The sequence below is a fragment of the Cervus elaphus genome, chromosome 2, assembly GCF_910594005.1.
Source record: "Cervus elaphus chromosome 2, mCerEla1.1, whole genome shotgun sequence".
Classification (NCBI taxonomy): Eukaryota; Metazoa; Chordata; class Mammalia; order Artiodactyla; family Cervidae; genus Cervus; species Cervus elaphus.
Window position 1 is genome coordinate 7,044,386 of NC_057816.1, and position 10,982 is coordinate 7,055,367.

The 10,982-nt window shown below is 54.8% G+C and overlaps 2 protein-coding genes across 8 annotated transcripts; one reads left to right on the forward strand and one right to left on the reverse strand.

Moving 5' to 3' along the window:
• Window positions 1-703: 703 nt before the first annotated feature.
• On the forward strand, window positions 704-6,426 carry RNASEH2C (ribonuclease H2 subunit C). Of its 4 annotated transcripts, none has more exons than XM_043926724.1 (4): window positions 704-946; window positions 1,140-1,318; window positions 1,404-1,523; window positions 1,716-1,927. In XM_043926724.1, exons 1-4 carry the CDS (start codon window positions 775-777, stop codon window positions 1,857-1,859), a joined length of 615 nt encoding a protein of 204 aa, XP_043782659.1. In that variant the 5' UTR covers window positions 704-774; the 3' UTR covers window positions 1,860-1,927. The 4 variants fall into 4 exon arrangements, with proteins under 4 accessions (XP_043782659.1, XP_043782669.1, XP_043782684.1 ...); XM_043926734.1 differs by lacking the exon at window positions 1,716-1,927 and adding an exon at window positions 4,016-4,243 and having other exon boundaries at window positions 705-946; XM_043926749.1 differs by lacking the exon at window positions 1,716-1,927 and adding an exon at window positions 5,523-6,426 and having other exon boundaries at window positions 707-946.
• On the reverse strand, window positions 1,980-9,451 carry KAT5 (lysine acetyltransferase 5). Of its 4 annotated transcripts, XM_043926695.1 has the most exons (14): window positions 9,203-9,451; window positions 9,037-9,103; window positions 8,642-8,710; window positions 8,419-8,555; window positions 7,977-8,132; window positions 7,813-7,887; window positions 7,637-7,711; window positions 7,041-7,289; window positions 6,869-6,958; window positions 5,045-5,185; window positions 4,869-4,962; window positions 2,833-2,992; window positions 2,622-2,703; window positions 1,980-2,528 (listed from the first exon to the last, which is right to left on the reverse strand). In XM_043926695.1, the coding sequence occupies exons 1-14, from the start codon at window positions 9,212-9,214 to the stop codon at window positions 2,394-2,396; spliced, it is 1,542 nt and encodes a 513-aa protein (XP_043782630.1). In that variant the 5' UTR covers window positions 9,215-9,451; the 3' UTR covers window positions 1,980-2,393. The 4 variants fall into 4 exon arrangements, with proteins under 4 accessions (XP_043782630.1, XP_043782622.1, XP_043782644.1 ...); XM_043926687.1 differs by having other exon boundaries at window positions 9,037-9,429; XM_043926709.1 differs by lacking the exon at window positions 7,977-8,132 and having other exon boundaries at window positions 9,203-9,426.
• Between the last annotated feature and the right edge of the window lie 1,531 nt (window positions 9,452-10,982).

Consider the following 10,982-nt stretch of genomic DNA (forward strand, 5'->3'; position numbering starts at 1 on the left):
AAATCTATGTAAGTTGGGTATCTGGACACATTAACATTAGAGAAGAGTTAGTAGCTCAGTTGGTAAACTGCATTGCAGGCAGACCCGGGTTCGATCCCTAGGTCGGGAAGATCCCCTGGAGAAGGAAATGGCAACCCACTCCAGTACTTTTGCCTGGAGCATTCCATGGAGAGAGGAGCCTGGCGGGCCACAGTCCTTGGGATCGCAAAGAAGCGGACACGACTGTGCGGCTAACTTTAAGAAATTAACAAAGAAAGAGTACTGTGAAAACTAGGCTTGAAAAGAAAAGGCAGATACATTGAATATTTGACTTATAAATAAATAAAAGTCTTCTCTGTAATAAAAATGACCAATATACAGGTTTGGAAGACAAACTCGGATAAAATACCCTCACATGTGAAGGAGTCCCTTCTTTGTGGTGTGTGTAGTTAAACATACACCACAAGCAAAACACAACACATTGTACTAATCAATGTAAAAAGTGTACTCTTAGAGATCGTTTTAATTTTTTACAATAAGAATGTATTTCTGAAAAAAAAATAATAAAAAATAAATAAATAAATAAAAAGAATGTATTTCTGCCGGGGAGGGGGGCGGGGGGGGGAATTTCAAGAAAAAAACCCTGGGACTGGAACGCCGGGAGACAGGATTGCAGAGGCGCCTAAGAGAACTACGCTTCCCACGAGGCTCTGCGCTGACCGCCCCCGACAGGCTCCGCGCGCTTTACGCGCCAGCTTTGGCCTTAGCCTGCGAGCTGCGGAGTCGCGACGGACTATGGAGAACAGCTACGAGGAAAGCATCGACAAACGCCGCGTTCACCTGCGCCCTGATACACTGCGCGACCCCGCCCCCGTCTCGCTGCACCTTCTGCCCTGCGAGGTCCCGGTTAACCGGCCCACCCCGGTGGGGCGCTTCTTCACCCCAGCCATCCGCTTGGGTCCGGACGGTGAGCGCTCGCGACCGGACTACGGCTCCCGGCAGCCCCCGCGCCGGCATTGCGCTCTCCTCCGCGAGGAGCGGCGCAAGGCCTCCTGGGGATCGTGGTCCACCGGAGGCGGCGGGAGGACGGCCACCAGGCTTGCTTCCTTAGGCCTGGATCAGACCCTCACGGAGGCTCTCCCTATGCCTGCCTCCTCCAGGACTGGAAGCATCGTTTCGGGGGCGTAGTCTACGTGGCGAGGAGGTGGTGGTGCCCCCCGGCTTCGTGGGATATGTGATGACAGAAGAGAAGGCAGAGGTGTTGGTGGGGAAGCAGAATGACCACGAGCGAGAAGAGCAGGAACTGGTGGAACCCCCAGAGGCGCTGGAGCGGGACTTCGTGAGCACTGGGGGATAGGGTCGGGAGGGAGCGCGGGTGGGAACCGCAACCTCGACGCTGAGCCGGGACCCCTTCCCGTCCCCAGGGCCGCTTTATGGGAGCCACAGCCAGTTTCAGCAGCTTCACCGTGTGGGGCCTGGAATCTATCCCGGGTCCGGATGCCAAACTGCGTGGGGCCCTAAGCTGGCCCAGCCTCGCTGCAGCGGTGAGTAGATGGATGGGCCCTCTCCCTCCAAGGCTTTATCTAACACCGCGCCCCGCCCCACCCTCGCTGGAGTGAATCTGGGGGCTTTGGGGCTGGGGCGAATAACGGGGCAGATGGAGACCTGGTCTGACTGGAGGATTAGACTGGGTAGGGGCAGCATGGCTTCCCCAGCACTCTTCTCTGGCCTTCTAGAAGGGCTATGATTCTGAATATCTGGGCCACCCAGTCACTACACTGCAGAAATCCAACAGTAGAGGTGATTCCTGTTGCAGATTCACGCACAGGTACCCGAAGACTGAGAACCAGAGCTTGACATTGAAAGCCACCGAACCCTGAACCCCAGTAAACCTCTTCTTCAGTGTGAAGCCAGAGCCCTTCACCCAATAAAGGAGCTTTTCACAGAATCTGTGAGTCTGCCAGCACTGCCCCTTCTCCCACAAGAACCTTCCATAGCTCTGACCTCTAGAAACAATTTATTGCCAGGGGGCAATGGGGCAGAAGAGGCCAGAATTTTGCAGCCAGTACCCACCACAACCCAGCTCCTACTTTACAAAAGAAGTTTGTACAGTTGCCAGTCCCCTGTACAAGGCACCCCCACCCCCATCTTACTATACACAGCTGCCTGGCTCCCTCTGGTCCCTGGTTCACAGCAGGCCTGGGCCTGCTGCCAGCTGACCGTGGAGTTGACGTGAGCCCTGAGCTCGCCTTGGTGCTGGGCACCAGCCGGCCTTAACCAGGCCCGTCCTCTCCTTTTGGAGTGGTCCTCAGCCCTGTCTCCCTTGGGGTGCCTCTTGGAGACCCCAGTGGGGGCGGGATGGCTGCCAGCTTCAGTTCTGCTGCCTTTGCCAGCATTCCCAGGGCAGTGTCCGGTCACCACTTTCCCCTCTTGCTCCAGTCCTTGGGAGTGAAGTGCAGACACTTGGAGTCGATCCGAAGAAGTCGTTTGAGCATAGCCCGTTCGTGCCCATCCACGATGTCCTCCGACAGGGTGAGGATATACTGGCCCTGGACAGGAGATGGGGCCAGGCAGGTCAGCCCACATGGGGCCTGCACTCAGCATCCCTGCACACACCTGGATCCCCCTGCCTGCCTCCCTACCTTGTAGTAGTTGATGAGGTTGAGGTACTGTAGAGTGGATATGACATCCTCCTTCTTGATGCTGGTAATTTCACTGATCTCACTGTGGGAGGGCAAAGATCAGATCCCCTGGGGGCCTCCATCTCTGCCCCAGGCCCCAGTAGCCCGAGGAGTGAAAAAGCCAGGGAACAGGTCATGTCATGCACCCCCGGGTAGGCAGGGCCAGGCTCACTTGATGGTGATCTGTGGCCTCTCCCCGCTCTCTGACTTCAACCCCATCAAGATCTCCAGGATGGTCTGGGACCAGTAGCTTCGGTAGGACAGGAGGCCAAGGTCCGAGAGGGGCTTCTCTGGGGTCCCCGTTTTCCCTTCCACCTTGGAGAGTTCGTAGCCTAAAGCAGTGGAGCAGGAGGAGGTGGATAAACAATCACAGTATTGTGCCACTAGTGTCTTAACGCAGGCGACCGGGTAGACTGCATGGTCCCGCCTTGGGCCTGCCACGTGGTGGTTCTGTGGTCTGGGTATGTGGCTTGTCTGTTCGGTGCCTTAGTTTCCTCATAAAGGACTAGCATGCCTACTCTTCAGCTGTGTGCTGAAGCTACAACCAACCAGGAGCCAGCAAGGGCTTACAGGAGGGATGGGGAAGTGCAGAGGATGGCTTGTGGAAAGAAAGTGCCTCCAGTTTTCCTCGGTCCTACCAGACTCTGTCTGGGTATGTGAGGAGAGAAGTGGGCCAGGCCCCCCTCTGCTCCAGGCCAGGGGATGCTCAGATTCTCAGTCACAACAGTCTCCCAGCTGTGAGCAGAGAAGCATCAGTGGCTCTAAGACCAGGCTGGGTGTCTGGGAGGAAGTAAGGCAAGTAATGCCAAAGCACTTCCCAGTCAGAGAGGCTGTTCCTCAGCAGTAACTGCCTTTGCCGGGGCTCTTTCCCTCCCAATTCGACTGCTCTGCCCTCCTCTACCCTGGGGATCACTAGGTACTGGCAGGCAGTTCCTGGTGAGCCCCTCAGGCCCTGCAAAACCCTGAATGGTTTCACGTCTGTTGGACAGAGTCTTCATTTTTCCCATCAGGGCCCTGAGATGTCTCCACTATTTCTAGAAGCCCTTCTTCACCCTCAGTCATCACAAGCCTTGTGTTGGAGTGTAGCCTTTCTGCTTTCCCCTTGATACATCTTTATTAGCCGGTCTGACCCTCTTGCCCAGCCTCCTGTGATTTCCACCAAACAGCCTGGTGTGGAAGACAGAGGCCTCTGCTTCGGAGGCAGGAAGCCGGGAAGAGAGAAGGGGCACACTGGCACTCTCACTCAGCTTTGCTGGGCGGGCACGCAGAGTCCTGACCAATCAACTGGAGGCCACACTTGCCGCCTCAGTGGCAGGGACTCCTGGCCCCTCCCAGTGAACACCCTCTGCCCTCAGGAGCTGCCTGGACTGGTGCTTCTGGTATCCTGTCTGCTCCCGCCAGGCACAATGAGCACATCTCCTTGGTGGCCCCACACACATCTCGTCTCCACTGGGTCTGAGCTCCAAGGCTTAAGCTGAGTTTCCTAAGCATCCTCCTGCTCTGCCAGGCAGAGGGCTTCCTGAAGATGTGACCCCATCTTGGCATCTTTCTACCAATAAAACTCAAGGTAACCCGTGATCAAATTAGGCCTCCATGTCTTCGTCAGGGAGCCAAGGCTCCCTCCTCATCTCCCAGGTCAGAGTGTGGTTATTCCAAGGGTGCAGTGAATGGTGAGGTGAACAGAATGAGGGGAGGAGGCTGGGCAGTGGAGGGGCCCTTGGAGGCCAGTGCGGAGTTCACATTTGACAAGGGGCAGAGGCCAGATCCCCTGTGAGTCATGTTGATGTGACATCCACTGTCCACACGGCTCAGGCAACAAGTGGGGAAATGAGCCACAGGTCCTTGCCCAGGAACGTGTACAACTGCACAGGACCAGACAGCTGAGCAGGAATGGCTCACTCGGCTTCTGCCCATGGCTCTGGGCAGGGGCTGATGAGTCAGATTTGGGAACAGCTGAGTGGTGCTCAGCACCGTGGCCAAGGAACTACGAGGGACTGACAGCCTAGTGCAGACAAGCAGGGCAGTCACCCCAGAACTGAGAGAACCCTGGGAGGGTCCCACCTTTATTTCTGGCCAGTTCCCCTGGTGACTGGGCTGCAAGGACACGGCTGGGAACACAGCAGCCCCGTCCGTCTGTGTGTGCAGCCCCCTGGGGCCTGGGCCAGCCTGCTACCACCCCGGCCCCCGGCCAGCAGCCTGAGTACTCACTGAACTCGATCAGCAGCTTGCCATAGCCCCGGCGCTGGTAGGGGGGCAGGGTCAGGATGCAGGCCACATTGTAGTCTTCCGTGGACTCCTTTTCCTGGAAAAGACGGCCGGAGTGAGCGTGAGGGGAGGAACCCAGCCCAGGGCAGGACTGAGGCGCCGCCCGCAGGAGCGCTCACCTTGGAGAAGTAGCCCACTATATGGAAGCCCTTGCAGTCGTACTCTGTCATGACGTAGAAGAGGAAAGGGTCTGTGTCATAGTACAACGTCTTGTGGTCGAGGAAACACTTAGCCAGAAGACACAGGTTTTGGGAGTAGCTCTGCGAAAGACAAGGTCTGTCACCACCCCGGGTGGCTCTCCTGGAGCGTGGCCATCAGGCTGGGGTCAGCCTGGAGCTTCTTTGTCCCCCAGGCTGAAAGGGGATAAGCCTTCTTCCCTGGTGCCTGAACCCATCCCTGGGCCAGGCTGTCCCTAGGCACGGGCCCTTCTTAGTGTCTAGGAGTCCCTGTTGCAGCTGTGATGGTATTCAAGCACCTACCTCCTGGTGAGCTGGGCAGGTTTGCCCCTACTCCCCGCACCTCCACCTAACTGGCCTGGAAGGCCTCCACTGCCCTCTGCACAGTTACCAGTCAACAAACTGATGTGTGCCCCCACAGGAAGACTGACCAAGGCTTATGAGAAAAACTCTGCCTGTGTGACAGTCTCAGAAGTTCTGCTGTCAAAAAGCCACAGTACTCTCTTGCCCAGTCACACCTCCTGAAAACACATCTGCTCGTCTACAACACAGGTGAAGAAGTCTGGGGTCTCTCAAGGACTGCTCCAGTAAAATTCATCTTGGTACTGTACTCCATGCTCACAACTCTCCTGCATTTCACCAGAGGCTTTTTAAGCACCTGCTAGGCATGGCCACTTGGATACCCAAGCCCACACCTAACCCAGTAAACAGTGACTAAAGCAGCATCTTTCTCTTAAGCTCCCCCAGCACCCAAGCCAGAGCTCTCTCCTGCCAGTCAGTGATTGGCCCTCTCTCCCCGCCCTCCAGGCCCCAGGGATGGAGGCCTTTCACTCTTAAAGGTCCTTGCAGGCTATTCCCTTCTCCCTCCCCACAGCCAGACTAAGGCAGGTGTGAGGCCCCAGACCTATAGTGCCCCCCTTTCTCAGCTGACCTCAATCCCACCACCTGAACTCTGTCCTTGTAACAGCCTTCCCTCATCCTGTCTGTGCTCCAGCCGGAAGGACAGCGCTTCGAGGCTATCTACACAGGCACACCTCTTTTTATTGACTTTCACAGACATTGCATTTTTTTTCTTAACAAAGGTTTGTGGCACCCCTGCCCTGAGTTTATCAGTGCCATTTTTCCAACAGCATTTGCTCACATCACATCTCTGTCCCCTTTTCATAATTCTTGCAATAATATTCCAAACCTTTTCATTACTGTATTTGTTACAATAATCAGTGATTCTGGATGTTACCACTGTAATTTTTTTTAGATACTGTTATTACACACTTAATAGACTGTGGCACAGCATAAATATAACTTTTATATAGTCTGGGCAACCAGTAAATCTTGTGTGACTGCTTTATTTTGATGTTCACCTTATCACGGTGGTCTGGAACTGAACCTGCAGGGTCTCTGGGCTCTGCCAGTACATCCACTCCTAAGAACCCACTGCTGGGGGTTCCTGTACCCACCCTACCCTTGTGGCAAGGTTCAGAGGTTACCTCCTCTGTGAAGCCTAGCTGATCACCCCAAGATCTTGACAGCCCACTTTTCTCATGAAACATGTCACACTGGGATCCAAACTGCTACTGGCCTGTTTGTTTTCCCCTGTGAGCTCTCAGAGAGCAGAGATTTTGTCGAACTCCTGGTCACTCTGTATCTACCAGCACCCAAGATCTATTAGCTGTAACAGTCAGTGTCTTCCTGAGCTGAAGAAGCTGCTCACTCGACTTCCCCTGACTCCCGGCACCAAAGACTTCCTGCTGCCCCTCAGCCACTGACCTTGTTTTTACGTCCATCGATCTCAAAGAAGGAGATGGTACCCTTGCGGTATATCTCGTTGCCTGGAGGATGTCGCAGGTCACACTTGGTCTGAGGAAGAGAGGAGAATCAGGCACAGGGGCTGAGGTGAGGGGTGGGCTGCTAGGAGGGTGACCCCTGGGACTCCTCATACCAAGTGACGCTGCAGACACTTGAGGCTTCGGCCGTACTTGAGGCAGAACTCGCAGAGGTAGAGGACAGGCAGCGCGGTGAGCTCCTGAGGGTACGGGGAGAAGTACCACGGCTTGAGGCGGTGCCGGCCCAGCTCGATGCACTCGATGTTCTTCATCCGGGTGACGATGTCGTCGTGGCTCCGGTCAGATACCAGGCTCCCAGTCATGCGAGGAGCGGACGGGATTCCATCTGAGCTGTCCTGGGAGTCCTGCCCAGGGCCCATGAAAGATACCAGGTTACAGAAGACAACTCAAGCAGCACACTCTACAGCTCACAGCCCTTCCACAGGTTTCCTTGTCCAAACCTAACAGCAACCCTCCTAGGGGAGGTAGTGTAATCCCCACTTGCCAACTGAAGAAACCCAAACTTGGATGATTTTCACCTGGAAGGTGAAAAAGATCACCTAGTGCCAGATCTGAATCAGTTCTGCCTCACTCCTAATTCCAACACCATTTCTGCCCAGTACCCCTTGTTCATTTTTAAAGTAGTCACTAAACCCCGTGTCCTCCTTATGTCCCCTTCGTTTCACCCAGCTTCCCTCCTCCCCAGACCTACCTCATCAGTGCCCAAGCAATTTGATTTCCGCTTCCGCCCGGGCTGAGCTGCCACTGCCCTCCGGGCTGATCCATTCTGCAAATGATAAGGGAAGGACAGAAGGGGTGGCTGTGAGGTGAGCCCAAAAGGGGCTACCAGAGGGTAGGAGGGCAGAAGAGATGGCTTGGGGGACTCACCTGGGGGAAAACTGAGGCCGGGGCTGTCTCGCTGGGCACTGGAGTTGCTGGTGAAACCACCTCCACCTTCCGTTTCTGCAGAGAGAAACCAGGACAGGTGGGTCAGAAGGTAGAGAAGGTGGGACCTGAGAGAAAAGCAAGGTCCCTGGAATTGCTGAGGGTACCGTTGAGCGGTGGTTGGGCTGCAGGCAGGAGCTGGAGGAGAGCGGCTGGTCGGGCTCGCCACCGGGAATGGCCTCCCGCTCCTTGGGCAGGTTGAAGCGGAGTGTGATCTGAACCGGGATTGGCAAGGTCTTCCCGCTGGCCTGGGCGGAGGCCGGCTGTAGAGATAGTCCAGGGTCTTCCTCTGGGGCTGGGATGGTGGTGGGATGGGGAAGGGGAGTAGGGCCCCCTCAGCACAGAGTGATCAAACCCCACCCTCTGCCCTCTCAAGGACACAGATACAGTCACTGGACTCTGGAAGCTACATCTGCAGTTTGGCCCCCATCCTTTACAAGCTGAAGCCAGGGTGGGAGGGCACAGTCTCTTGCCTATCTGGGAGCCACTGAGGCCAAGAGATTTGAAAAGTAGGCAGGAGAGAAGAGGTGAAGCAGGGGACCTACTCACCACCTCTCTCTCTGGTGAGCCGGGTCGGGACCCAGGAAGTCCGTTCTTGGTGGGGGTCTTGGCCTCTTTCTTGGGGAACTGGATCTTCTTCAGGTCCAGCCGCTCGTGGGTCACCCATTCATCCAGGCGTTTATTGACTGCAGCAGTGGGGATGGCTCAGGAAGGAGTGCCAGAGGCTGCCCCCCAACCCTCCAGCCCCACCTCATCCCGGCCCAGAACTCACAATCAATGTAATGTACGTAGAAAAGCTTCCGGCCACTGATGTCCTTCACGCTCAGAATCTCAGCGAGTGCTGTGGGAACAGCAAAGGCAAGGGCCTTAGACGGGCCAGGCCATGAACCTCCACCCTCCTACCACCTGAACTCCATCACCAGGCCCGAACCCTAAAGCCCCAGCACTTGGAATGCTCTCTCAAGCCCCGGTTAGTCACCAAGTGCCATCCACTCTTCAAGCCCTGCCCTGTCCAGCTCTAAAGGCTAAAAGCCACGCCCCTCCTGAGTATCTGCGCCCCGCCCGCTCCAGGATTCTAGAGGCCCCACCCCCTCCCCGGGGTTCTGTTGACTCTCCCCCCGCCCCTCGCCCTCAGGTTCCTTAGCCCCGCCCCCCGACGTCACTCACGCCACTCATCTTCGTTGTCCTGGTTCCGCCGCAGCACGGGCAGGCGGCAGCCCTCGATTATCTCCCCCTGGGGAGACAGCGCGGCGCCAGGGTCGGCTACTGGGGGGCCTCGGGCTCTACCCACCTCCCCTGGCTCCCTCCGCCCCGCCCCGGGCACCGGACTCACCACCTCCGCCATCTTCCCTCCCTCCACTGCCACTTCCGGCCCCTCTGGGAGCCGTCACTTCCGGGACTGAGCACGTTGTAGGCCCGGTCTTCTCCGAAGCGGCTTTGCGAGTAGGTTTTTAAGAGACACCGCCGCCCAGCTTGCTGACGGAGCCGGCCGGTTTGGTTGGCGGGGGCATAGGGTGTTTTAAAGCTCAGGTCAGGTCCTGGGTGGAATCCCCACAACATGTGCAACGATTGGAGGAAAACTGAGTCCGTCACGTGACGCTCACCGGGTGCGACGCCGGTCACGTGGGACTGGTGTTTTTACCTAGCGGGCGGCCGCTTGGGCGTCTCCTAGTGGCGTCAAGGCTGCGTCGCGGGGAGTGGACGTGCGTGCTCGGCTGGGGGGTTGAGGGGCGGATCTCGAGAAGTGGGCGCCAGGACCCCCGCAAGTTGTGGGCTTTCTTAGGGTTGGGGGCTCACGGAAGAAGGTTTTTGGTTTGTTGTTTTTTATATTAGGTTGCTAATTATACGAGTTGTTATTGTTCCGACGTCTAAGTCGTGTCAACTCTTTGTGACCCCCGTGAACTACCAGGCCCCTCTGTCTTTCCATATCTCCCGGAGTTTGCGTAAGTTCATGTCCATTGAGTCAGCTATCCAACCGTTTCATCCCCTGCCCTCCCCTTTTCTTGCCCTCAGACTCCCAGCGTCAGTGTCTTTTCTTCGCATCAGATGGCCAAAGTATTGGAGTTTTCATCTTCAGCGGAAGTCCTTCCCATGAATGATCAGAGTTGATTTCTTTTAGGATTGATTAATGTATTATTCATTCATACATTCAACAACTGTTTAATAATCTGCTACCGTGCCCCAGGCATTTATCTAGGAGCCTGGGATACATCAATGAATAAAATAACTTGCAGCTCCTGGAACTTGAATTCTTGGAGGCTGGGAGGGAAAAGAGGGGTGTGGATCACAAACAGTAAATATATTTTTAAAATAAATTATCAAAAAAAAAATTATCTAGTCTATTAACGAGAAGTGTTTTGGGAAACAAGCAACAACAACGAAACACAAGGTGCAGGGAATGAATAGGTAAGCAAACTGTGGCCTGCAGGTCAGATCCAACCCTATTCTAGTTTTTCTGCACTCAGTGGGCAAAGAATGGTCTTTATACTCTTTTTAAAGCTTGGGGAGTCATAAATAGAATATTTCATGATACATGGAAATCATGAAATTCAAATTTCAGGGTCCATAAATAATGTTTTATTGAAACATAGCCACCATCTCATTCATTGACATTTTGTCTATGACACCCACGTTAAAGCTGAATGCCCACAAAGCCTAAAACATTTACTGTCTGGCCATTTACAAAAAATGTTTGCCAACCCATGCTTTATCTTCTATTGTGCTATCAAATGGGGCGTCCCTGGTGGCTCAGTGGTAAAGAATCTGGCTGCAATGCAGAAGATACGGGCTCAATCCCTGGGTGGGGAAGATCCCTTGCAGGAGGAAATGGCAACCCATTCCAGCATTCTTGCCTGGGGAAATCCATGGACAGAGGAGCCTGGTGGGATCACAAAGAGTTCCCCATGGGACCTGAAAGAGTTCAGGCAGGACTGACCAACTAACACATATCAAATACAAAAATAGGTTCTTAATGTGTATGTTGTTCTGTGACCAGCTTGTTCACTTAGTAACGTAAATCGAACACTTCTCACATTCTAGAGCACTATTTTAATGGCTACATAGTGTTTTGTTGCTTATATGCACCTTATCTGCCACAACCAATTTCATCTTGT